Source organism: Dermochelys coriacea, chromosome 14 (genome assembly GCF_009764565.3).
Source record: "Dermochelys coriacea isolate rDerCor1 chromosome 14, rDerCor1.pri.v4, whole genome shotgun sequence".
In the NCBI taxonomy this organism is placed as follows: Eukaryota; Metazoa; Chordata; order Testudines; family Dermochelyidae; genus Dermochelys; species Dermochelys coriacea.
Window position 1 is genome coordinate 11,004,757 of NC_050081.1, and position 23,098 is coordinate 11,027,854.

General features: G+C 42.3%; 1 protein-coding gene across 2 annotated transcripts in view; it reads left to right on the forward strand.

Moving 5' to 3' along the window:
* Positions 1-2,258: 2,258 nt before the first annotated feature.
* MMD (monocyte to macrophage differentiation associated) overlaps positions 2,259-23,098 on the forward strand; it is a 29,461-nt gene continuing 8,621 nt past the window's right edge. The window contains exons 1-2 of one of the 2 annotated variants that reach the window (XM_038372107.2): positions 2,259-2,448; positions 18,660-18,741. In XM_038372107.2, the coding sequence (XP_038228035.1) occupies positions 2,420-2,448; positions 18,660-18,741 (111 nt within the window). In that variant the 5' untranslated portion in view covers positions 2,259-2,419. Of the gene's footprint in view, positions 2,449-17,005; positions 17,043-18,659; positions 18,742-23,098 lie in introns of those variants that run through there. The other variant, XM_043496378.1, reaches the window with a different exon arrangement.

The following is a 23,098-nucleotide window of genomic DNA, read 5'->3' on the forward strand; positions in this document are numbered from 1 at the left end:
TCAAGAGGGATTTGAGGGTCTGACTGGATAATTTTATACCGTTCACACATGCTTTCTGCTTTACCCTCCTTGGGCTCCATACAGTGTGCTCTGCTCACAGCCACAGTCTGATGATGCAGCAGTATCATGACAGTTTCCTGTACTTTCTTCATACTTCCCATAGCAAGTTTGCATATTGAAGCAACAGAGGAAAACAACCACTGACAGCAGTGTGTTGTGGGGGAAGGCAGTGCTGCTACTCTTAGACTGTGCAGGTATTCAAAATATGACCATGTATTCTGATTGGCTCTTTGGGTTTAGCTCTCCCTTCCTGGAGCTCGCGATGCCTTGCTATGCTCCTTCGCCTTTGCTCCTTTTTGATTAGTAGAAAGAGAAGTTGGGAGGGAAAACAGAGGTACAGAAAAGTGAAGCAACTTGCCCAGTGTCACACATGTAAACTGGGTAGATTTTCATACCTCGAACCTTGATCTCTTTTCTGATGTGCTTTGATTTGCAGTGAAATAGTTAATTCATTTCAAAATTAAATGTCAAAATTGTTAAAACCTGAGATTAATAGGGGCCATTCACATATCTTGAAATTATTTTAGGCTCTCTATAAATACAGGAAAATGTATCTGCAGTGGCTAAACCCACTTGGCAATTTGAAGGTTTTATTTTCAACCATGAGGGATAAACTTGACATTCCTCTCCCTTCCCCTTTTTTTAATGAAAGCTTAGGTGTTGTCCATCCACACTGGGGATTTGTGTGCCCTGATGAAAACCCTTGCTGTAAATGAGAAAGGTGTGATCTGCACCACTGCAGCTCCCTCCAGCCTGAAAGTAGGGTAAAGTGCATCGACACAAATCATAGCCTAGTTGTCTACACCAGTGGCTTGCCTTGATCACTTTCCATGCAATCCCAAACCAAAACAAGGCCTTAGATTCTTTAATGGAAGATGGGAGCTTGTGAGAGGTGGTACATCATCCCACTTCAAGCTCTGGTATTTGGCACACCATAAATGGAATATTGTGTTTTCTATTACAGCATTGCCTACTATCTCCAATATACTAAGTAGTGTACAAACATATTTAGAGGCAGTTCCTGCTTGGAAAAGGCTATCGTCACAATAGACAAGACAAAGAGTGGGAGGGAAAACAGAGGTACAGCGAAGTGAAGCAACCTGCCCTGTAGCAGAGCTGGGAACAGAAGCCAAGCTGCTCTGGGCACAGCATCCAGTGCACCATGCTCTCTCTCCGTTGTTTTTTGTTTTGTTTTTATTATATCTCGCCTTTTTATAGACAAGTACATTGTTCTTCAGAGTCAAGAAGATTCATCGTTTTAAGCTCACTGCTTCTTGGGGCAACTAGATTAAAACAAAGGGACTGAAACCACCATCCTTTCTGATTCAGCCCTGGCCTCTCTTTCAGGTGCCTGTTCTAGCTCTCCTTTTTCACTCTCCCCTACAATTCCTTCCTCCACCCTTGCAACTATTCTCTTTAGGCTCTTTGTCCAGCACCCCTGTATCTGAAAGTCTCCGGTCGTACATTTTCCCCTCCTTTTACTTTGCCCCTTCTCCAACGTGGCACTAAAACCGATTGTATAGTGGGGGTGCAGAGAGCCACTGAACAAAACTAAATCCTCTACATGATGGAAAACACTTTAAGCCAGGGGGGTGCGGCGGTACCCCTAGATCCAGCACCCCTGCTTCTCGCCTCACCTAAGAAACAATTGTGCTCAGTGCCTGGCGTGTGTGTGTGTGTGTGTGTGTGTGTACACACAACACACACACACACACAGGACAAGGGTTTTCATCTTCTTTCATTCTTAAAAAGGAAATCTCTAGCTTGCTACCAGGATGTGCTCATCCGTGTTACAAAGCAGCGTCCCGCTGGAATAAAATGGGGTCTGATTTTCCACATGGGCCAGGGGACTCTCGCTGGCCGCAGCGAGGGGTTTCCACTGTACCAGGAAAGGCGCCCCAGGCTCTGCGGGGAGCCCTTTATGGATCCCCCCGGCCCAGGGCTTGTGTCGGGCACGAAGGGCGAGCGAGGGCCGCCGCGGAACCCGGGCGATCCGGCCCCCCCGGGACCGGCGCTGGACCCGGGCCAGGGTCCCCCCCCCGCCCGGGCCGAGCCTCCGCCTCCGCCTCCGCTCCCGCCTTGAACCGGCGCCCACAGGGGCGGGCCGGCGCCGGCGCTATGGGCGGGGATGGGGCGGAGGGAAGCCCGGGCCGGATAAAGGGGCCGCCCCGAGCGCTTGTCCCCCCCCCCCATCCTACCCCCGGTGCCGCCGGCTCCGTCTCTCCTGCACACGCCGCTGCCGGCGCTCCGGGCCGCGGGGCTCGCAAGCCAATGAGGGCCCGGACCCCGGCCCTCGCCGCCGCAGGAGCCGCCCGCACCCCCCCGGCCCGACCCCCCGCCCGCCCGGCGCCCAGGACCCATGCGGCTGCTCCAGGAGAGGCTGCGGAGGTGAGCCAGGGGCCGAGCGCCCATCCCCGGCCCGCCCCGCCTCGCCTCCCCGAGTCTGGGCGCCCCCTCTGGGAGCCTGGCACCTGCCTCCCCCACCCCCAAATACTGGAGCCTGGGTGGGGCGGGGGGCCCATTGCTAAAGTCTTGGGGGGGGGTTTAAATTCCGGGGCTAGAAAACCCCCCCTCCCTCCGCTGCATGCAAAGCCCCGCCGTCCTCCCCCAGCCTCCCCATGGGCTGCATCGGTCACTGGGGAGCCAGTCCGGTCCCTCCTGGGGAAGGGCCCTGGGCTGTGCCGGCTGGGAGGAGAGATGAGGAGCCAGCGTGTTTCCAGAGAGGAAATTGATCGCAAGCAGGGATGAGATTCCCCCCCCCCCCCACCACCACCCCTTTTAAGTGGGTGAGGGGTCACGCATCCGGTGGGATGGTTTGCCACAGGTTCATCTTTGGCTGGACGCCGCCTGCTCTCCCTGCCTGTGCAACCGCTGGCAGGGGAATTTCCAACCTATAAATGATCTGTTCCCGGGAATGACTGGCCATGGGGTCTGTAGAGTATAGGGCACTTGGGGATTATGATGTCTGGCTGTTTGTTTCGGCTGCTTTATGGTGGAGAGCGCTTGGTGGGAGGAGAAGGGTTGGCAAGGGACAAGCAAAGAGTCCTGTCTTTTGTGTTCTGATGTGGTTGAGGAGCCTTAAATACATGGGGATATTTTCAATCCATGCAGGCTTCTTTAGAGGTCTCTTCGAGAAACAGGGAGGGTGAGGTAGTATCTTTTTACTGGATCGACATCTGTTGGTGAGAGAGACACGTTTTTGAGCCACACTAGTCGCTCATACCTGAAGAAGATATAGGGTGGCAAGTGAGCTGTAGCTCACGAAAGCTTATGCTCAAATAAATTTGTTAGTCGCTAAGGTGCCACAAGTCCTCCTTTTCTTTTTCCAAATCTTGTATCGCTCTCTCACCAACAGACGTTGGTCCAAGAAAAGAAATTGCCTCACCCTCATTGTCTCTAATATCCTGGGACCTTGCACAGGTACAACCACACTGCATACAAAGATTAGATGTCCATTAGCAGACAGAATTAGAATGCTGGCCTCATTCCTTGTTCTTGTCCCCTCCCTTCCAAAAATGGGTCAGTTCAAGGAACAATAGAACCCGGGTACTTACATAAGTATTTGGGCTTTCAGGTGCTTCATTATTTTAACATCAGGTACAGTGAAGATGAAGTTTTGAATGACAGTGAGCCTCCCAAGTGAGTAGGACCTCCGGTGTATTCCCCCCCCCCCCCCCCCAAGGAGGTACACCGTCTCAGTCTCTTGCAGAATTACAATAGCTTTTTACTTTTGTAAGTAAGAAAACCAAAAGGCAAAGATTGAAAGATCAAACAAATAAACCCTAAAGTACACATGAGGGGAAAGATTCATTTGAGCTTGTCTACATTGCCCAATGCCTGTTTTGATATACTTGTTTTGTTCCGCCCCCAGCTCGGACGTGTGCTGCAGCATTACATGAGTCGTCTGTTCTTTCCCAGCTGCTCCACATTGTTTTCTTCTCATTTTGAGCTCTGCCACCTTAACACGCCTTTACTTTGCAATTTCCAGAAATCTAGGGATATTGAGGCGCATGTAGTAATAAATTTTAGATTAGGCCATAGGGGACTATAATTTTTATAATTTTATAGCAGGCCTCTATTTTTATAATGGAGATTGTGAGCATATTGTGGGCTTGGGTTAACTTTCAGCATTTGCTTATTTCAAGAAGACTTTACGGCCATGTTATGTTGGCTTCAGAGTTCATACTACTTATGAATGGTGTTATTTCTTTAATCTAATGTTGAATGTGACAAATGAAAGCAATCTAATTCTGTGCTGATACATGGTTTGAAACGTTCTGAATTCTATTGCCTCTAAAATAATTCTGTGTAGTAGTCGATAACATCTCAAGCAATTATAAATGCTGATTAATTATGCTTTAAAACAGTGTGGTGGTTTTATTTTGTAAAGGGATTTCATTTATTCTCTTTATTCTGGGAAAGGATGGAGGGAAGTAGAAATAGCTGCTGGATAGACTATGAACATCAAGCTTGATGTAGAACTTATTTTTTTTAATGTAAAAATTGTATTTAATACCTTTATTTAGAGAAAAATAAAACAATGAATGGAACAATGGAAGTTACTTTTCCTTTCCCCTCTTGGGTTGTCTAGTGTCTCTTTGGTTCCTTATACCTATTACCTTGGTATCTAAATGTGGAATTCCATTTAATCAATTCCCTTCTAATGCTGGTTTGTTCCTGCCAGTGTATTTTCTCATACTCTGTCAATCATGGATTTCTTTTCTTTTACAAAAGGCCATTCAGACCTCCTACTTGGGTTTTCCAGTTATACAAGAACAGAAGGGCTCCAAGTAAAACAAAAAGGCAACACATTTAAAATGGATGAAAGGAAATACATGAGGCTTAAAGTAACTTAGTCTATGAAACTAAATACTGCAAAATATTTACCGTTGTGTGAATAACAGCATACACAGTTAATTAGCTAAGATGAGAACTACAAGGGTTATCTCTTCATGTTTCAAAGCTTACATTGATCACTAGATGAAGTCAAGAATATATTGCAAAATGGGCAGGTTTCTTGTGGATGTTTTTCTTACTACAGTTTTGGATGGTTTCAGAGTAGCAGCCGTGTTAGTCTGTATTCGCAAAAAAGAAAAGGAGTACTTGTGGCACCTTAGAGACTAACAAATTTATTTGAGCATAAGCTTTCGTGAGCTACAGCTCACTTCATTGGATGCATTTGGTGTATTTTCCACCAAATGCATCCGATGAAGTGAGCTGTAGCTCACGAAAGCTTATGCTCAAATAAATTTGTTAGTCTCTAAGGTGCCACAAGTACTCCTTTTCTTTTTACAGTTTTGGATGTAACCCAGTATTCAACTCAATATTGAGTGTACAATTAGATGGGCCATTGGTCTGATTACAGAAAAAATAAAATTGAATCGTGAAGTAGTGTCTTGGCTACAACAGCACTCATACTGTCTTCCAAATTCATTGTGGTTCATGGTACAGTTTAAATAAATAAATAAAATTAAAAAATCTTTCCCTTAACATGGGACTATTTAATTCTATAAAATTAGCCTACCATCACAATGTACATGGCAGTCTTATGGGAAACGAACAAGAATTTACATTAAAAACTTTACATGAGTTCTGTCCTTTTACTAATCTAATAGGTTACTTTTGTTTTTTATTTAAAAGACTGTCAGATTCTTTAGGCCCAAAGTTCAAGTGATTTAAACATGTACTCTTGCATGTGTGTGTATGTATGAAAACCTTAAGATGAAGATGTTAGTATGAATTGCACAAGCCACTTGCACCCAGTTCATTACTTTCCCTGTCTGTAAAATGAAGATGCTTGCCCTCATGTAGGATTCTGCATTGAAGATGTAAAGGACTTGGTTTGCCTTTGGTCCAAGGCCATTTTAATTTGATGAATACTTCATTTTAAAGCTTGATTGCGTTCAAACATAGTTTATACATATTGCAGTGCTTTCATATTGCCTTAATTGATACAGTTGACTGGTAACATATCTAAGGGAGTCTCATGTCAAAACTGATTTTCTTCAGCAGCGCTAACTGGGGGAAGCTTCCCTAGCCCAATCTGCACAGTGTCTGTTTCTAATTAGCATTAGTAGTCCATTACTTTCATAAACAGTAAGGTCTAGAACACCAAAAAATCAAGAAAACCAGGAACCCTATGTGTCTTTTTCCTAATTGGGCTGTAAAATCCCTACAATAGCAGTTAGCGTTGATCATATAAACATAGTACAAATTCTCTCCTGCAACTCCTTTTCAAGTCCATGTGTTTACCTGATAGACTTGAATGACTTGGGCTTGGTCTATGCTACAAAGTTAGGTCAACGTAAGCTGCCTAGTTGCATGTGTCTCCATTTGAATTTTGTCTCTAGCCAATGTAAACACCCTGTTACACTGTCTTCTCGAACAGCGCTGAGCTATGATCAGTGTACTGAGATCTGTGCAGTGTCAGTGTAAATGCTGTGTGAATTATGTCGACCATAACAGTCCGCCAGCAGCTGTCATGCGATGCCTGACGCTGACCGCTCTGGTCACAATTGTGAACTCCGCTTCCCAAGGGTCTGCAGAGAACGGAAGCCATGCCACCCCTCCCCCCCTTTAAAAACCCTTCAGCATTTTGAAATACCTTTTCCTGATTGCCCGGCTTGGTGAGCACAGCTAGCAGCTTGGGTGCAATTGACCATACAGTCTACGCACTCTAGATATGCTGTTGCCTGGCATAGATGGGAGATAATGGATTTCCTGGGCTCATTGGGAAAAGAGGCCTTGCAGGCACAGTTATGCAGCAGTCATAGAAATATCATCATCTGTGAGCAGATTGCATAGGGGATGTGGGTGAAGGGGAATAACAGAGCCGTGTGATGGTGAAGGAACAACAGCAGGCATACTGGGAGGCTGGCAGTCAATCCAGTGCTGAGCCACAGACATACCGCTTTTAAAATGACCTGCATGCCGTACTTTTTGCGGATGCCGTACTAGCACCCCACAGAGCAACGTGGGTACCTTCAAGGAGCTTGACACACAGACCTCTGGATGAACAGCCAGGAGGAGGAGTTGCAGCAGGAGGAGGAGGATAGGTAACGTGACCGAGGAGACCAGCCATGCTGAAAGCCAGGACCTGTCTGAGACTTCTCCACAGTCCAGGCAGTCATAGAATCAGAGAATATCAAGGTTGGAAGGGACCTCAGGAGGTCATCTAGTCCAACCCCCTGCTCAAAGCAGGACCAATCCCCAACTAAAACTTTGTCAAGCCTGACCTTAAAAACTTCTAAAGAAGGAGATTCCACTACCTCCCTAGGTAACGCATTCCAGTGTTTCACCACCCTCCTAGTGAAAAAGTTTTTTCCTAATATCCAACCTAAACCTCCCCCACTGCAACTTGAGACCATTACTCCTTGTTCTGTCATCTGCTACCATTGAGAACAGTCTAGATCCATCCTCTTTGGAACCCCCTTTCAGGTAGCTGAAAGCAGCTATCAAATCCCCCCTCATTCTTCTCTTCTGCAGACTAAACAATCCCAGTTCCCTCAGCCTCTCCTCATAAGTCATGTGTTCCAGTCCTCTAATCATTTTTGTTGCCCTCCGTTGGACGCTTTCTAGTTTTTCCACATCCTTCTTGTAGTGTGGGGCCCAAAACTGGACACAGTACTCCAAATGAGGCCTCATCAATGTCGAATAGAGGGGAATGATCACATCCCTCGATGTGCGGGCAATGTCCCTACTTATACATCCCAAAATGCCATTGGCCTTCTTGGCAACAACGGCACACTGTTGACTCATATCCAGCTTCTCGTCCACTGTAACCCCTGGGTCCTTTTCTGCAGAACTGCTGCCGAGCCATTCGGTCCCTAGTCTGTAGTGGTACATGAGATTCTTCTGTCCTAAGTGCAGGACTCTGCACTTGTCCTTGTTGAATCTCATCAGATTTCTTTTGGCCCAATCCTCTAATTTGTCTAGGTCCCTCTGTATCCTATCCCTACCCTCCAGTGTATCTACCTCTCCTCTCAGTTGTGTCATCTGCAAACTTGCTGAGGGTGCAATCCATACCATCCTCCAGATCATTAATGAAGACATTGAACAAAACTGGCCCGAGGACAGACCCTTGGGGCACTCCACTTGATACCGGCTGCCAACTAGACATGGAGCCATTGATCGCTACCCGTTGAGCCCAGCAATCTAGCCAGCTTTCTATCCACCTTATCGTCCATTCATCCAGCCCATACTTTAACTTGCTGGCAAGAATACTGTGGGAGACAGTGTCAAAAGCTTTGCTAAAGTCAAAGTCCACTGCTTTCCCCTCATCCACAGAGCCAGTTATCTTGTCATAGAAAGCAATTAGATTAGTCAGGCATGACTTGCCCTCGGTGAATACATGCTGATGGTTCCTGATTGCTTTCCTCTCCTCTAACTGCTTCAGAATTGATTCCTTGAGGACCTGCTCCATGATTTTTCCAGGGATTGAGGTGAGGCTGACTGGCCTGTAGTTCCCAGGATCCTCCTTCTTCCCCTTTCTAAAGATGGGCACTACATTAGCCTTTTTCCAGTCGTCCGGGACGTCCCCCAATCACCATGAGTTTTCAAAGATAATGGCCAATGACTCTGCAATCACATCCGCCAACTCCTTTAGCACTCTCGGATACAGCACATCCGGCCCCATGGACTTGTGCTCGTCCAGCTTTTCTAAATAGTCCCGAACCACTTCCTTCTTCACAGAGGGCTGGTCACCTCCTCCCCATGCTGTGCTGCCCAGTGCAGCAGTCTGGGAGCTGACCTTGTTTGTGAAGATAGAGGCAAAAAAAGCATTGAGTACATTAGCTTTTTCCACATTCTCTGTCACTAGGTTGCCTCCCTCATTCAGTAAGGGGCCCGCACTTTCCAGTCAAGCACAGCAGAGCCTGCTGTAAGGTAAGTGTGTGAATTCATTTCCCAGTACAGTTGAGTCACATCTTACACTGGGGTTAGGTTCTAAAGTCAGTGTATAAGGCGAAAATCGCGTATAGTCAAAATTACCCTTGAAAATCCCTTAAATCGCCCATAAAGTACAGTATACACTCCATTACATTAAGATTGGCATCAGCATCCATAGTGCTACATATCCGTGAGAACATAAGCCTCGTGTATGTGACCTTGAAACAGCGAATCACGCCTTGGTTGGGAGGATGGAGGTGGTATTGGTGGGGGCGAGCAAGATGACTTCAACGTCATTATGCGCAAGCCAGAGTGCGGCAGGATGGCCAGGACCATTGTCTACGATCAGCAACACTTTAAAGTCAAGTCCTTTCTTTTCGAGGTACTGCTTGACCTCCGGAATGAAACACTTGTGGAACCAATCCAGAAATAATGCTGCCATCACCCAAGCCTTTTTATTTGATTGCCAGGACGCAGGCAGGAGATTTTTTGTTCTTGCCTTTTAGGGCACGGAGATTTGCAGCCCTCTAGAGCAAGCCCGGCTTTATTAAATGCCCAGCCGCATTGCCACAAAACAACACAGTCATGCTGTCTTTAGCTGCTTTGAAGCCAGGGGCTTGTCTTTCTGATTTCGAAGTGTAAGTGCGGTTGGGCATTTTTTTTTCCAGACGAGCCCAGTCTCGTCAGCATTAAAAACTTGTTCCGGAAGATAGCCCTTTTCTTCTGTGATTTTCTTTAATTGTTCGGGGTAGGCTTTTGCTGCCTTTTCATTGGAAGATGCAGCTTCACCAGTAGTCTGCACGTTTTTGAGGTTGAAGTGGTTCCTAAAACTCTTAAGCCAACCTTGGCTGGCTTTTCATTCCTTCTTCCCAGAAGGCTCTCCCTCTTCGGCAGGAGGTTTGAACAGCATGTAGAGGCTAGGAGCCTTTTCTCGCAATGTGTTGCCATCGATAGGCACACTTTTACGGTTCATGTCTTCTAGCCATAAGTTTAATGCCTTTTCAGTCTTCACTAAAGTCTTATCACGCACCTGGCTTGTCATCTTAGCAGTTATTGAAGCACTTGATGCCACGGCTTGACGAATTTCTCTCTCTTGAATCTTGATGGCACAGATGTTAGATTCATTGCAGCCATATTTACGTGCCACGTTGGAGACCGACATGCCGTCTCTCAATAAGTCCAACACAGCAAGTTTTTCATCTAGCGTTCGAACAGATCGCTGTTCCTTCGGTTGAGCACCAGATGAGGTAGTTGGCTTGCGTTTAAGGGCCATGTTTTACGAAAAATACATACAGTATCTTTAAACTCTAGAATCACACTCAGCATGGCAAGATGCTCGCACTATGAGAGGCACACGGGAACCGAGACCGACTGAGGGAGATTCACGTCTCCCATCTCACACTCACTCCGGGGCATAGGCTTATTGAGTGGAATAGTGGGCGGAATCGCCCACACTATTTACGACTATCTTGTTGTTCGTTCGTTCGTTCTTTCTTTTTTTTTTTTTGCCGAGCACATATAGTTGAATTCGTGTAAGTTAAATAAGCGTATGATGCGACTCACCTCTACAATTTTTAAATGTACTGATGGTGCCTGACTCCAACGTAGCAGGACCAATCTATTGACTTATTAATTTACTCATGCTAGGAGAGGTAGTGGTACAACAAAAAGAGGAAGTGATCTGCTTTTCATTCCCCACTAGAGATAGGCAGAGTGTAGGGGACCTGTGGAGCAGTTTGTTTAGGTACAAACGGATGTCCTTTGAATCGTCCTGAGAGACCTTGATGGAACATTCATGGAGGCACTCTGCAAACCTCTCCTGCAGGTTTCTAAGTTTCTATTTCTTCCTCTGTGGTAGGACACATTCCCACTCCACTCTGCGATGACTTTAGCAGGCGTTGTTGGAGTTGACAGCTAGCAGCATATAGGCCCTGGTGGTTTTGGGTCACCAGCCGCAGCTGTACTCTCTGTGCCTTTTTGTACCCTCGGGGGAGAGTTCAGTTAAAATCACCATTGCCTGTGGAAAATAGTGCCCGTATTCACTGCCATTGCCCTATACTTTGTATTGTTTCATGCAACCAAATAATTCCCTCCTCATTTCTCTTCCCTCTGCCTCTGGCAGGCCACACTCACGATGGCTGGAATTGGAGAGTGGGGATGTGCCCAAGCATGCTGAAGTGTCAATAAGTGTGTCTTGTTTAAAACATTAGGGCAGCAATGGAAGGGAGTTCTGAAACTAAACGTAAACTTTCCGTTTTGACTATACTTACAATGATACCTCTGTGTGTGTTAGCTGTAGCTGCTGCCATTGTGGCCTTCAGGGGTCCCCCTCCACATCTGTGGAGTGCTTGAGCTAGATAAGGAAGAGAAAGAAGAGACTCTATGGAGAAGGAAAGAGTGGACAGGAGAAAGGCCCATCAGGAAAAGGAGAGGCAGATGCACTAGGGCATAGTGAGGCTTCTTCAGCACAAAACACAGATGCTGCAAACTCTGGTGGACCTGCAGGATCAACCAGCCTGGACTTGCCTCTCTTTTCAGTGAATGGGAGATGCTAAAATGGAGTTCTCATAAACCCCCCTGCTCTCCAATGTTCCACATGGCATTAGGGCTGCATCCCTACCCCTGCCACTCCACACTGGGAAACGGTAAGGACAACCACAGCTTCACATCCTGACCTGTGGGAGCCATGATGATTGTCTGTGTAGCTGAAATGGAGATGAACGTTCTTTATCAGAGTTTAGTTTTTTGGTCCTTTTAATTTATTTTTAAAAAAATTGCATGTAATTTCTATGCACTGGCTTTAGTACCCAATAAAATCTATTTTTGAGAACATGATGTATCTTTTATTAATTCACAACATAATGCTTAGCATAACTGAAAGCACCCACTATTTGTTATTGTACAGGGCAGCAGAACTCATGGGATCAGTGACAAACACTGTAATTACAAAGGTACAACAAGCATCACAAAATGGAACACTTGAATAACATCAGCCACCATGGTGAGTTTTCCAACTCCAAAATCATTTCCCATGTATCAGCAGCAATCCAACATTGCAGGCTTCTCCAGTGTGATTGCCATTCACTTCTCAACTGTCTGTGCCCCTCTCATTCTGCTGTCCCTGTGCTGGAGGGCTGGGGTAAGCTCAGCATACAGATCCAGGAATGTGGCCTTTCACAACTTGAAAGTTCTGCAGCCACTACTTGTCAACCCAAACCTGCATTATGATTCAATCCTACCAGTGAAGACTTGTTTCTCAGGTCCAGAAGCCACACTCAGTCATCTGTAGCTGCTTCAGGAACACCACCAGCAACCTTGAATTGGTTTTTGCTAAGTCCCACAGCAGTCTGTCCTTCATGGAAATTATCATGTTGCTCGCAGCTATGGTTCTTTTTGTGGCTCTGCAAACACCAGAGGATCATGCATTCTGTGTTTGCAACACTCATGACAGTTGTGCAGAGCTGTGCAGACTCCCTACTTCTGTCAGAGATGATGGACTGTGACTGGTACTGCATGGGTTTGTGGGATTTTTACAAAAGGCACAAATGTTATGGGATAGAAATGGCATAATGGGATGGAGAAAGTTGCATGATCAGAACTTGACCCTTCACTCCCAGACCCCCTTACGTGACTCATTTCTGCCCCACCATGCAGTGCCTGAATTTCCCAAAAGAGGCTGCACAATGGTTTGTTGCACACTGGGATATCTGCCCATGGTGCACAACATTGTGCATCAACACAAGTGCTCCTGGTGAGTATGTGCAGTGCTGGTGCAAGGAACTCAGTAGGGATGTGCACAAATTGTATCTTAACTGCGGTGGCTTTACACTGGCATAACTTGCATGAACCAAAGTTTTGTAGCATAGACATGCCCTCGGTGTATATGATATCCGTGCTCTGCAGTAACTAGGCCCTCTGGGGCCTAGTTAAAAAAACAACCTTAACACTGATGATACCCCTTTTATGTGTGTGTCTAAGCAGAGCCCCAGTGTCCTATACTGGAAACTATTTGTTTTACAGTCTTATCTATATTGGCTCTAATAATGAAAGAACTAATATAAGAACCGTATATCTTTACTGTTCAAGAGTCTTACACTGGAAAACATTTACTGGATTGTTTCTTGGTGTAACAGATAACTAAAACTAGCTGGGTTTTCTTGTAAGCTATTACTGTGCATTCCTTGGTGATTTTCATCTGCCTGGCATATTCATTATTTTTATTTTGAGATTTTTATTTATATTTTGAAGTCTAATCGTTCAGCTTAAGGCTATGTCTACACTGCATTTTTGTCAGTAAAACGTTCGTGGCTCGTTGGTGTGAAAAAAACCACACCCCTGACCGACAATAGTTTTTCTGATGAAAAGCACCTGTGTGGAGAGCGCTATGTCGATGGGAGATGCTCTCCTGCCGACAAAGCTACCGCCCCTCGTTTGGGGGGTGGGGGAGGAGTTATTTTGTTGGCAGCAGAGCTCTCTCTCCTGCCAACAAAGAGCGGTTACACTGCGTACCTTACAGCGGCTGCTGTACGGTGCACAGTGTAGACATAGCCTAAGAAAGTTTCTCCCAAGTATAAATTTGTAGATTCAAATCTCCTGACCCTGACTTTTTAATATACAACTTAGTCTGAATAAATGGCCCATTATCCCTAATATTGGGTTAGCAGAAAAAACAGTATCATCATCATCTTTGCAACATTCATGATTTTAGGTAACAAAAAGCAGCAGCATTCCCACAGGAGAAGCAGAGCAGTCTTGTGCGTGAGGTTCCCAGCCCTGACTGGCTTAAGGAACATCTCAAGGTCACCTTTAACATGGCATATTGGGTCAGGAAATCAGTTCTTCTATCTGTCTCAGAGCTACAGTATTGGTTTAACTTTAACATACAGGAATAGTTGCCTGGGGTTATCTTTCACAGTAGATGTCAAAACCACATGTTCGTTTTTGATGAGTATGTAATCTTTAAAAGTAACCTTTTCTCTCTTTAGCCCAGTTTCGTCCTACACTGAACCAGAATAAATAGCAGAACTTTCTCAACACATAATGAAACTTGTGACAAGGCAGCAAACTCACAGTTCAGTGTTGGATAATTATGAGCACTTCCCGGGGCGCAAAAAAAAAAAAAAGCCATATGTGCCACAATAAAATTGCTGCAGAGCAAGACCTGTCTTGAATGACCACTTAAGGGACCAACAAACTAGTTGTTGTTTAAGAAATGCAGTTATCAGTCTAGAGCGTTCTTGTACTTGGTACAGTTGTAAATGCTTGTGGATACAAGACAGATGGTTGCCCAATAAGTAAATGACCACATTTCACTGCACTTTGATAGGAGTTGGAGGAGATTCTTGTCATGAAGGGAAGTGGCTGACCTGCTTACGTTATAAAAACATTAGATCTAAATACTAGATAAAAAAAGAGACTCTTTCCCATTAATTCCTTCTTATAAACAAAATTATACTAGCTGCTGTACTTGCCTAGTGCTCCTTATTTCACCATTTTCTTCAAATTAGCTTTACACTAACATTTGGTTTGTGTGTTTCTTGGAGTATTTTTTATTATGTTTGATAAGTGTAAAGAAACACTTGTAAATGTTGGTCGTCTTGGAAATCTAGAGTGGGAGTCAGTGTGACCTAGTAATTATTGTGGTGTCACTGAGGTATGATCCTTTTTTCACAAAGGAGGTATGAGGCTGTGTCACACCTAAAGATGATACAATGCTTTGAAATCCTCCCATTAAAGGCACAATAGAAGTGCAAATTTTTAGAACCTTTCTCAGATCCAAAGGGGAGCTCTCATGTTTATTATCCCCAAACACCTTTGTTTCCCTTGATGTTTAAACAAAGCATTTGTAGACAAACTAAGATCTCTGTCACTATATGGATAAACCCCTCCCTGAAAACACAATCCTGTGGGACGGTCATCCATGATAGAAAAAGGGCAGGGCTCAGTTCACATTTAGTAGCTCAGTAATGCTGCTCTTCCAATAAGATTCTTGCTAACATGCACTGAACTTCTCTACTGTCCTGTCAATGTGTTAACCAAGTAGAAACCTTCAAACGAGCTCCTAGAATCTTGTCTAAAGAAACACTCAATGTTTGTGAAGATTTCCAAACTTGGAGGCCAGTTCTACAATAGGACTTTTAGCCAGTGTAATTATGTTGGTTAGGGGTGTGATTCTTTACAACACATTCATACCAGCAGAATGCATTAGTATAGATGCAGTTTATACCAGCAAAAAAGTTCTTTGCTGGTATAGCTGATTTCATTTGGGAAACTAGTATAAGCTATACTGACAAATGATCTCTTTTGCTGCTATAAGGTGTCTCCCCACTGATGTAAGCAATACCAGGCTAGTCTCCACTGGTGTATGATATACCAGCCAACTCTCTTGGAGATGGGGGCCTTAGTGAAAGTCTGTATCTAACCCAGTCCCATTAAAGTCATTTAAATTCATCCAGTCCTTAGAGGTTCAGGCAATGCATTCTCCTGTGCAGATAATGATCTTTCTTTTCATTTAGATATAAAACTATAATTTAATTTAAACTTGTGCTACAATAGGATATCTCTTAAACTTTCTCTTGTAAATCATGAATAGTTTGGTTGTTTTGAAGTAGTTAACATTCCAAATCTTGAAATACACAAAGCTTTAAAGTTTACTCTCAAGATATAATTATCCCTTTTATTTCTACATATAATAAGGCCTCAAAGGTACCACTGTGGTCCATGGAGAAATTTTGTAAAATCATCCCAGATGTAATCAGTGGGAAGACGTCTCCTGTGGTTTTGAATCCACTTAACTGTGCGGGAGTAATCTAATCATGAACACTAGAATAACCTAACAGATGCGTTATTTTTAACAAAAAGAAAAGGAGTACTAGTGGCACCTTAGAGACTAACAAATTTATTTGAGTATAAGCTATCGTGAGCTACAGCTCACTTCATCGGATGCATCCGATGAAGTGAGCTGTAGCTCACGAAAGCTTATGCTCAAATAAATTTGTTAGTCTCTAAGGTGCCACTAGTACTCCTTTTCTTTTTGCAAATACAGACTAACACGGCTGCTACTCTGAAACCTTTATTTTTAACTATTTTCCCAACTTGGAAAGAAAACTGAATGAACTGTTGGGCTCCCTCTAGACGACTTTCAGATAATATTTAACCATTGTTGAATAAATAAAGATAGGCACCTAGTGTTAATTCCATTTTCCAAGTGTCCTGGAAATCTGTTTACCTCTGATTATAATCCTCCTGTTGTCTTAGAGACTAAGAACAGGTGTAAGTCTGCTAAATTCCTCATTGTTTTAGGATTTAGTGTAGTTGTGCAAATGGTAAATGTTCACTGCAATTAGGCATAAATGTTCAGTATTCACTGGTGTGTGAATAATCATTACGCTTTTGTCATGCTTCTACAGGGAACTCAGAAAATGCAATTTAATGTAGAGATTGTATTTGTTAGTGGAACAGTTTAGAAGGGGAGTTTTATTTTGATATCCTGCTCAATTTATCAGTCTTTGCAGGATTCCTTATTTATCAGTTCAGTTTACATGAATAAAAAACATTGGCACCCACAGTATCAATGTTAACTTGCTCTGATTGTCGTTTAGGAATGGATCAAAATATTTGTCACTATTTTCTATTTCACAAATAGTACTCTATATTTGGTCAAAAGAATTCACTTCCAAATGCCACAACTTCAGCTGCTAAGATTGGCCTGGTCTGATGTCACAGGACACTAAATGGATGGTATTAAAATAGGACTCTTTGTTTTTCTTGTTAGTTTCTTAAAAGTTCTTGCAGTATAAACAGGACTTATGTTATAAAGCAGTTTTGAGCTCTGAACACATAAGCACCTGTTGGGATGGAGGGCGGTGGGGGGGCTATGAATTCATGATTATGTTCTTTGCTGGGTACCAGTGAAAATCTATGAGAAACCCATTTGGGTGTTGCTGGTTATTGGTACGAAATGATCTACTTGGAATAATTACTACTAATTATTATTTATTATTTGTATTACTGTAGTGCCTACGGGCCCTATACCAGAACCCCACTGTGCTAGGCACTGAACAAAAAGATGATCCCTGTCCCAAGGGACTTACAGTGTAAGTATAAGACAAGAGACGGATATAGACAGACAGGAGAGTAAGTTAGTATGACTCTTTTCTTCTTGGGCATTAAATTTCCCTTTTTGTGTATAGCTTTAAAAAAAGGTTTTAAAATGATACAGGGAATATTTGCATATTTGTTCTGGTCTTGTTGCCTATGTCTGCAGTTTTATGTGACGCAGGGTTTTCTAGCTGTTCTCAGAAGAATATAGCTTATGTTGGCAAGTTTTCTAACATTCTCCTAAGTTTTCTCATTTGATTCTATTCACGAGCTTCTTGTGATTGACTCTTGGTTCAAGCAGAATTAAAGTGCATTATTTATTTTAGATTTATACTCCCATCCACTTCAAAAGAACTACCTATTCTTGCTCTATGCAATCCTAGGAATTCCTCAATAAACAATAGAATATTTGCCACAACTGGTTGAAATGGTATCTAGATGTATGTTTGCATTCAGATCACAATGGTTTCAATGTCAGTCTTAAGCAGACAGAAGTTGGTGTATAGTTTTAAAGGAAAAGTCTTTAGAAATGGGTTCATTGGCCTTATTAGGATGCCTATATAGTGGTCTAGCTCTACAAAAATATAACTCATTCTTGGTATACAAAACTATGTGTACATTGTAATATAGATACAATTTTTGACTTTTAAAATAATGCCTATCACTCTAGAGCTAGCAAAATATTATTTTAATTGCTTGGTGCTGAAACATGTAAGGCAGCAAGGAAGGACAAGATGAACATCTCCATTATCTAGACTGTCTAAAAAATGGTATAAATTGCCATGTTTTAGACACCAGTTGGGAATGATTTATTTTAGTGTCCTATTGCCACATTTTGCTTAGAAGTTAGACTAAAGTGCCACCTCTTGTGGCACTGGAGTACAGGAGTCGACGGGAGAGTGCTCGGGTCATTTATCACGTCTAGACTAGACAAAATAAATCTATCCCCACTGGACTGATCGTTGCCTGCCGATCCGGCGGTTAATGAAGACATACACTTAGACTTGGATGGCAGACCCAAAGTTTTGACCTTAGCTAAAACACTAGGTTAAAAGACTAGACACACTCAAGAGGCAAATGTTGAGGCCCTTTACAGGAACAGAAACACCAGTATCTCATCTGTCATAATCCAAAGAGTTAGTCTCCTGAATCTACATAGAATTAGAGAAGACTGTTACAACTTTAGATAAAAGAAATCTTGGTTCCAGGATTACTCCTATTTTAACATGTATTCCCTTGAGTCGTGACCATTCCTCAGAGCCACCACATCATGTGTATGTTTAAAGAAAACAGAAAAGAAATAGTAAATTTTTCCCATGGCTTGCTTAAATAAAAAGGTCTGATCTTGCATGCAATTACTACTAAATTAAGTGTCCCCCATGTGTAGGGGATTGGTCTTCTATAGACTGGGACACAGAAAAAAAAATATTTAATGAGTTTCTTCATTAGGTCAGCTTTCAATTTTATATTCTACCTTCAAGATTGTTTTTCTTACAGATATTTTAAACATCGCTTTGCTTATATTTTTAACATGTTAACAGATTTAAGTTAGATGCTACTGTGTATGGTAGTGTGTTAACTTTTCTAAAAGTATTCCATGATTATCTGAACAGGTTCATGAACCACCCAGCTCCAGCAAACAGCCGCTACAAACCCACTTGCTATGAACATGCTGCTAACTGTTATACACATGCAGTAAGTAAATTCATTATTTTACCAGTTCTTTCAGTAAAACCCTTTATGGTATTGGAACCCTAAGTTTATTTTTAGCTTTGAATTCCTCAATATATTATGTTTGCAACTTCTAAAATCAATCTTATGGTATACTACTACTAGAAAGTAGTAGTAAATACAAGTAGTGATCATAAACATATATTCTGGGAGCGCAGAAGGATCCAAGGAGTCGTATTTTGGAAAAGTCCTGCAGGTTAAAGGTTTTGACCCATCTATTTTCATTCTGCCCAATCAAAGGATGAGTAAAGCATCATGAAAATGGATCTCTACTAGCCTGATGATTGCTATAATCCTTTTAGATGGATTATTTTTCAGTACAGGAAGAACAAGGAAGATTTAACTGTTTAAAAACTTTTGAGCCTTTAAATACAAGGTTGTGTTTAGGATAGAAATAAAACTGAACAGCTTTGCGATGATAAATCTTCTCTTTCTAAATTGCTTAGAGTCTAGACATTTTTAGAGACACTAATAATTAAGGTGAGTGTAAACTCTAAATAATCATATATAAATATCCAAATCTTATCCTGGACACAATATTTTGAGTGACTAGTTTATTCACCAAAAAATTCAGTCTCGAGTCAACTAAAACTATTTATGAATTTGATACTAATTTGGCAAATAGTTTTGGCCAAAAAAAAAAAAGTTCAGGCTAGATTTACAAGGGAACTTGATTGCTGTTCAACCTGCTGGTGGTGGTGGAGCCCCTTTAATCCTCTAGCCCAGTAGTTAGTACACTCAGCTGGGATGTGGGAGGCCCAGGTTCAAATCCACACACTTTTTGATTTGGAGCAGGGACTTGAACTTGGATTTGCCACTTCCACAGGTGAGTGCACTAACTGTGAAATGCAGCAAGGGCAGCTAGTGGATGAATGTAGCGACACTCAACACTGCTCTTTATGTAGCTGCAGGAATGGGAAAGAAACAGTGCAGATGAGTGAAGCTGGGAGACATTTACAGTTAAATTGCTATAAAGTAAACTCCATTTCATATGGGGATGGAGAGGTCAGTCTGAAACTATCCAAAATACAAGGGTTTTTTATGTCTGTGTAGAGAGCATGTGCTATACTATAGTAAACTAAAACTAACAAAATGTAAACAACTTGTCTTTGCAGCAATTTAAAAAGTCTCTTCCCACTTGCTTTCATATAAGGGGCTCTCTTCTTTCTGTATTTCAAAATGAGTCCTGGTCTATATGCCCTAATGCCACATCATGCAGCAGGGAGCAAAGGACTGCAAGTGTTCCCAGGAGGGAGCAGTGGAGAGCTTGTCAGCTCCTTGGAGGATGAGAGGGAGGATCCTCAAAGGTGTAGATTGTGAAGGAGCTAATGGAGAGAGGGCCCTATTTCCCTCTGTACTCCCTAACATTGGCTGGAGAGGAAACAATGTGCGGTATGTAGACAATGTGGCATGGTCATTGATCATGCTGCACTGCCAATGGAGAAGTCATCTCTGAAAGCCATATACAGGGGCAGGCAATCAAATTGAATGCCTCAAGATCTTCAGTGTTGAAGCCAGGACTGCTGCATGCTTCCCTGTGAATACATGGGTTCCACATGGTTCTGCCTGCTTTACATAGTCTTTCCACTTGTCTCCATACACAGAGCAAGCATTGGGGTTTTGCACACTTTTGCCTCTCCCATGGAAGCCTTATGCAAGAGAATAACTTTACATTATGTTGCCGTGACCTGTGCAGCAAAAAGGGTAGTAACTTCGCACACAACTTGGCTTAGCTTTGTGCATAAGCCAAAGTGATCTAACATAGCTACTGTATAAAGAGCAAAACGGTGCTATGTAAACAGTGTGAAATGTGGAAAGAGTTGAGGCAAAGTAATGTCTATATATCACCCTAGTAAACTGAGAAAATTGACAGGAAGTTTATACTGTTCTGCTGTAGTTTGACGGCAAACAGAACGTTGGTGTTGCAATACATAAGATTTCAGTGGTTGCCTTACGTACAAGTTGTGTGGGTTTCATTTTGTGCTGCAAGAAGCTTATTAGAATTGTGTGGAGGATGCAATTATGTTTCACGAAGGATTTCAAGATTTTTTTAAAAAAGAAAAGGAGTACTTGTGGCACCTTAGAGACTAACAAATTTATTAGAGCATAAGCTTTTGTGAGCTACAGCTCACTTCATCGGATGTGAAGTGAGCTGTAGCTCACGAAAGCTTATGCTCTAATAAATTTGTTAGTCTCTAAGGTGCCACAAGTACTCCTTTTCTTTTTGCGAATACAGACTAACACGGCTGCTACTCTGAAACCTGTCAAGATTTTTTTTTGTTTTTTTTTAAATTTGGCTTCCTTCTAAATTTAAACCACAACTGAAAAATTTGAAGCTGTGAGAGAGAAATTTCTAAAAAAAAATGTTTCAGGTAAATAAAAATGTTTTGTTTCAACAACATTTCGTTTTGATTGTGACGCTCTTATTTTGCATTCTAATATGAGATGGTACAAAAATTTTAAAACTTCCAAATGGAAAGTTGGTTTCAAAAGAAAAAATCAAAATGTTTTATTCTGAAAATGTCCAAACAGAATGCTCTGACACTGTTAAACATTTTCTTCTGGCTTTCTTCCAAAAGGAAATTCTAAGGACATGACAGGATTTCACAAAGTGCCAAGATTTCAACAGTTCTGCATGTTCCAATGGCATATGAGTCCATCAAAACTTCTCCAGTCAGCTTTAGGGATTATTATTTCTGCATCATTCATTCTGCTATGGGCCCTAATTAAAGTTGCTGTTATCTGTAGTAATAGCGAAGTGCTATTAACTTTCCCCAAAGTATTTGCCACCTTTCAGTTCCTTCCGCAGGTATTCCTACCAGCAGTGACTGTGACTGTCTCATAACTGAATGAATGGGATTTTTCCAAGGTTCTAACAGAGAGTTAGGTACCTAAATCCAAGCCAGTTTCAACGGACATTCAGCTCCTCATTCAACAGGCTCATTTGAAAATCCCAGCCCATAAAAATAAGCTGCGTAAGCTGTTAATGCATCTTAACTCCTTCCTGTCCTTTCCTTAACAGAGTCATTTTCTTTACTTTCTATCAGACCAGGTTCTCAAATTTATTCTAAAATATCTTAGTAAAATTGGAAGAACAAGGCAGCAATTCTGCTATATCTCCTCTAAAATACTCTGTCACTTCCCCGACCCCACCTTGCCTCTCCGAAGCTCACTGCTCACTTCCTCTAATTTAGCAAGTATGCTGTGGCTAAGGTGCTCAAGTAATTGCTAATCTTGAACTAAGAAATGGAATATTTTCTAAATTGATTTACTTTAATGCTGGATTTTATTTCAGTTGGGCTATTTATAAAGTGATGGATTTGGCACATGGAATTAGCACCCTGGTACAGTCTCCTGTTTATATAGTTTTGCTTACACAATGAACAAAGTGTAAATTTCAGTAAATTTGAATACCAAGAATAGGACATTGTCTGGCAGTTTAGCACTGTTCCATTAGAATGTGATGACTCAGCATTTCTATGATTCTGTCAAAGTAGATCCATTCCCTGGGCTTGTTAGTAAATAGCAATCCTAAAGGTACTGTCAGGGCTTTCCCCTTTTGAGAACTGATGCATCTGTTTCACACAGTATCTGTTCTTGTTGCATAATTTTTGAAGTTTTAAATTTCTAAAAGAACTGCTCCAGGAATTGTTTGGGGGAAGTTGTATGGCCTGTGTTATAGATGGTCCCTTCTGGCCTGGAAATCTTTGAATCTATGAAAAGTTTGAGTGGAAAACTTGTATTGCTTATCACTGCTTATCACTAAAGCTATATCTTGCTGTTTAAAAGATGGATGAGAAGTCCATTTTTATATATATATATACCTCTTATTTTTATTAGAACTTATATTGTGTCAAGTGTAATTAGTGTAGTAGAAAATTTTGTTTCCCAGTAGGTAAGCAGACAGCAGAATTTCACTTCTGGTCTGACATAAACACCCTGGAAGTAATAAAACACCTTTTGTTTAGTTAATTGTTCTCATGATGCACTTAATGGCATATAGGTAAGGCATGCTATTTTCCAAATGGACCACTTGGAAGAAAAGAGAAATGTAGACTGTGTAGTTCTTCCAGAGCAGGAGTGGAATTTTTTATTTGGAGCTCAGAATAAAAGCCAGGGAAAAGGCAGAAATAAAATTACATTTGATAGCTTGCAGCTATGCATTGATTTGTATCTGTATTCTCCTTTAAAGACATGAAGGAAGAGATGGTAAAACAAACTGATTTGCTTCATCCTGCTATAACTTGAAGCACGGTGGTCATTATAAAAGTTAGACACCACCTTGTCAAAAATATCTGGTATCTTAAATGCACCATTTCTT